The sequence below is a fragment of the Sphaeroforma arctica genome (assembly GCF_001186125.1).
Source record: "Sphaeroforma arctica JP610 unplaced genomic scaffold supercont1.83, whole genome shotgun sequence".
NCBI classification, from domain to species: Eukaryota; class Ichthyosporea; order Ichthyophonida; genus Sphaeroforma; species Sphaeroforma arctica.
Genome location: NW_014040475.1, coordinates 32,518 through 36,153, shown reverse-complemented (window position 1 = coordinate 36,153; position 3,636 = coordinate 32,518). Strand labels below are relative to the sequence as shown.

The following is a 3,636-nucleotide window of genomic DNA, read 5'->3' as shown; positions in this document are numbered from 1 at the left end:
TACCGAGTGCAGTCCAAATGGAGCTGACTTGAGTGAGTATTGCGCTCCTCTCTATGAAAATGTGAAGAAGTGTTGGCTATTTTCATGTACTTCAAAGTGGTGGAAGCCTCCTGTTAAGTCTAATTTAGAAAAGAATTGCGCACCCTGTAGGTTGTGGAGTATTTCCTTTATCTTTGGTAAAACAAATTTGTCTTGTTCATGTTGATAATTTACTTCTCTCTAGTCTAAACATGTGCATACCTTCTTTAACAGACCTGTCTGTTCAAATTCTCCTGTGGATAGTAGTGGCAGGTTCACTTGTGTGGATGTTGTTCTTTTGTATATGTGTCCATCTTTGACCCATTTCTGAACATTTTCATCTGTTTGTGGGATGTATTTGTGTGGAACAAAGTTCACTTTAGCATGACGAATATTCTCGGCTTTGACCTCTTGACTTGGTATCTCTACCACTGAATCTGATAGATTGCAGTGTACATCTGGTGGTATCTGACCATTTTGTTCGAACAAGTCTGATAGTGGTTCTCTGAATCCTTTACACCTGTTCATGTTTAGGGTCTTCTTCATGTGGTGTAAGAAGTGATGCCCACTTGACATCTGTTGGTAATTGTAGGTTAATTATCCCTGCTAAGTATATGCCCAAGTATGGTAGAATGTCCATTCCTAATTGAATTGGTGATTTCATGTCTGGGAGGTCAAGTATCTCGAAGCAGTTTGAGGGTTTTCTGCCTCCCGTAGTTTATATCACATACTTCAGTGGAACCTGTGCGTTGTACTCTTGCATCTGATTGTGCGAGTATAGTTCAGTTGCTACACTTCTGTCCATACAAGAGTGTTGTGCTCCTGAATCTACTAGTGCATTATATGTGGTGCCATTAATTGTATGTCTATGCGCAATCTTTGGTCTCGTGGATTTATAAGTAAAGAAATGGGTGTGTAAGCAATATCATTCGCATTTATTAACAACGTTTCTTCATCAGTGTGTGCATTCACAATGTCTACCATGTTTATCATGTTAGCCTCCGACCACCAAGCTTTTCATAGATCTTCATCCATCTCTTGCACCTTGTTGCCATTTATATTGGCCAACAGGTCAACATGGACGGTTTGGTTCTGTTTCTCTGCTCGATCTGCCCTGAAACGGTTGTTTTCCGCTTTGTTGGGGTACTTGCTGAACGCATGTGGTGAAGGGTTTATACCACAGTGTGGGCACGGTCGTGGTCCTCGTGTTGCTGGGGTGTCAGTGGCCTGTCCTATGGGACGACCTCTGCCTTGTCCTCCTGGTGGACCTCCACCTCTTGGTGGGCCACCCCCTCTCGGTGGTCCCCCACCTCTGGGTGGATCCCCTGGAGGGATCTCCAGTCTTGGGCGATTGGCTCGCGGTTCAGGAACAGTTGCATTTCTCGCTCGCTTGTTTTCACGCTTGCGATGAGCTTGTAGTAATGTTGCCTGTCTGATCATGCCTTCTGTGAGCTCATGAAATACCTTACTACCGTCTGGTTTTGTCTGAGCCTTGATCAGTTTGTCTGCTTCCGCTTGCAAACCGTACATGACTAGTACTTAGGTAACGTGATGCTTTGAGGAGTTGCCAATTGATAGTCTCTCTCTCCGTGCCCTTGGAACGCTTCTCCAACTCAAACATTGTGCGACACAACCGTGCGGCCCGTACTTCTACATTCATACGAGTGTCATAAAAGTCGTCGAGTCACTTCTCTAGTAGATAGTCTACTGGAGTGCGACGTAGATTGTCAATGATTAATATGTTGTAGTCTTCCACATCAATGAAGTCTTGCCAAAGTTTTTGGGTACTACGTATATTGTTGAGTGCAGTGCGCGATACTTCCTTTGCGTCTGTCTGTCTGAGCAGCTCTTGTGCTAGTGAGAGGTACTGTATCAATGGCATGTTTGTGCTCGCAAACAAGTCTTTAGCTACAGATACAAACTCAATTGTATCACGACAATCAGCCATACTGACATATTTGCCTACTGGCCACTTAGGGATCTTGAGTAGTTTGTTCAGTTCTGGTTCTGAAGCTTTGTCCCCTTCGTGAGATCTAATTAACGTTTACTCGCTCATATAGCCACTAATCGCAATGCACTCATCGTGATCACTTTTGTCACAGTTCTTCATAGCTTTATTATATAGCTCTACTGACCACTCGTATATTACTGGAATCAATCGCTTGGGTTGTTGTTCGTGGACTGCTTTGCGTAGTTTGTGGAATGCTCTGATGTCCGCTGTTTGTGCATACAACTTGTCTACTAGTATATCTACAATGTAGAAGTTGCGCTCATAGATGTTCTTGTCTAAGACTATCTTGTTCTTACTCATAGATGGTCTTGTCTAAGACTATCTTGTACTTATTCATCACTGGATCCATGGGAGCTCTTGCTGGAGTAAACTCATCATCCATGTGCATGCTCCCTTCTCCATTGCGTGGAGTGGTGGTACGAGAAGATGTCTGTGAGACTGGCATTGTATTTGCCTTTTCTGGTTTTGTTTCGCTTTCTGGCAGTGTTACTTGTGCTCCCACGTGTGTGTACGACTTGAGCTCACTTGTGTGCGTAGGCTCCTACGTGCTGCGCGTGTTCGTTGGTATGGCGCAGACGTCATTGACTGTTCTGCGTGTGGAACGTGTGGGGTATGGTTAGGATGTATTTTTTGTGCATCAGTAACCATTGTTTTCTTTGTGCATTAGTACATTTGTAGAATCAGATCGGTTTTACTTGTATGTGCGTCCCGTGTGGTATGCGGTGACCGTACTGACTGCAGGGTATTGTGTCTGAGTCCCTTGAACTCAATCGGTTGTAAACCCAGTTTCTCTTGTAACTTGGTTTCTGGATTTGTAAACCTGTAATTTGGGTTTATGAGTTTTTCTGTTATATTTTGTTCTTATTTGAGGCTCGGTGGTGTTCCGAACTCCTCGTTATGTATGACTTGAATTTGTGCGAAAGAGATATGATTGTATCTGCATCCTATGTTTATATACAATTTTAGTCTTAATTGTACACATGTACTACAACTTGTATACGTTTATTACCTTTTGTATCCCCCCACGCTCTTTGTACATCTGTGTTTGTGATGATGGCTAATTCCGTATGGGTTGTTGGGTGTACTGTTGTCAATGTTTTGTGCTTGTATATACACTCATTCGATAGTGCGTGTTTGCTTATTTTTCTTGGTTATATATGTGCTTTATCATAAGTTGGTGGTGGTTATGATCGTTCGCACCTGTGTCATTTAGTCACTTGGCATTGTTTTGGCAGCTGTGCCGTGTATTTGTGTCACTTCCCATGTATTGAGGTTGTACTATGTGTGTCCTTAATTCCGTGCGTGACTGTCTCTTATCGAGATGTGCTGCGCTCCTTAATATATGTCTGTGTTGTTGAGAGACTACAGGTCTCAGGCCAGATTCTACAGCAAGAAACCATCTTTGATTTATTAAAGTCATCAGAATTAACTCACTCCCGAGAGCTAAGTCATCAGAGTTAGCTCACTCCCGAGAGCTAATCAAGTTGCTCAAAGTACTCTCAAGAGTTGAGTTATTACTTAACCAACTTCCGAGAGCAGATTTAGTTCTCAACCGATTCCCGAGAGTGGATTAAGCATGTCAACCACAACATATTAATAATAGCTGC

At 43.0% G+C, this 3,636-nt stretch overlaps 1 protein-coding gene across 1 annotated transcript; it reads right to left on the bottom strand.

The window, feature by feature from the left end:
- Positions 1-1,035: 1,035 nt before the first annotated feature.
- Positions 1,036-1,548, bottom strand: SARC_01952 (hypothetical protein; the record flags this gene model as incomplete). The annotated part of the gene is made up of 1 exon (XM_014304303.1): positions 1,036-1,548. The coding sequence occupies one exon, from the start codon at positions 1,546-1,548 to the stop codon at positions 1,036-1,038; it is 513 nt and encodes a 170-aa protein (XP_014159778.1).
- Positions 1,549-3,636: the final 2,088 nt, after the last annotated feature.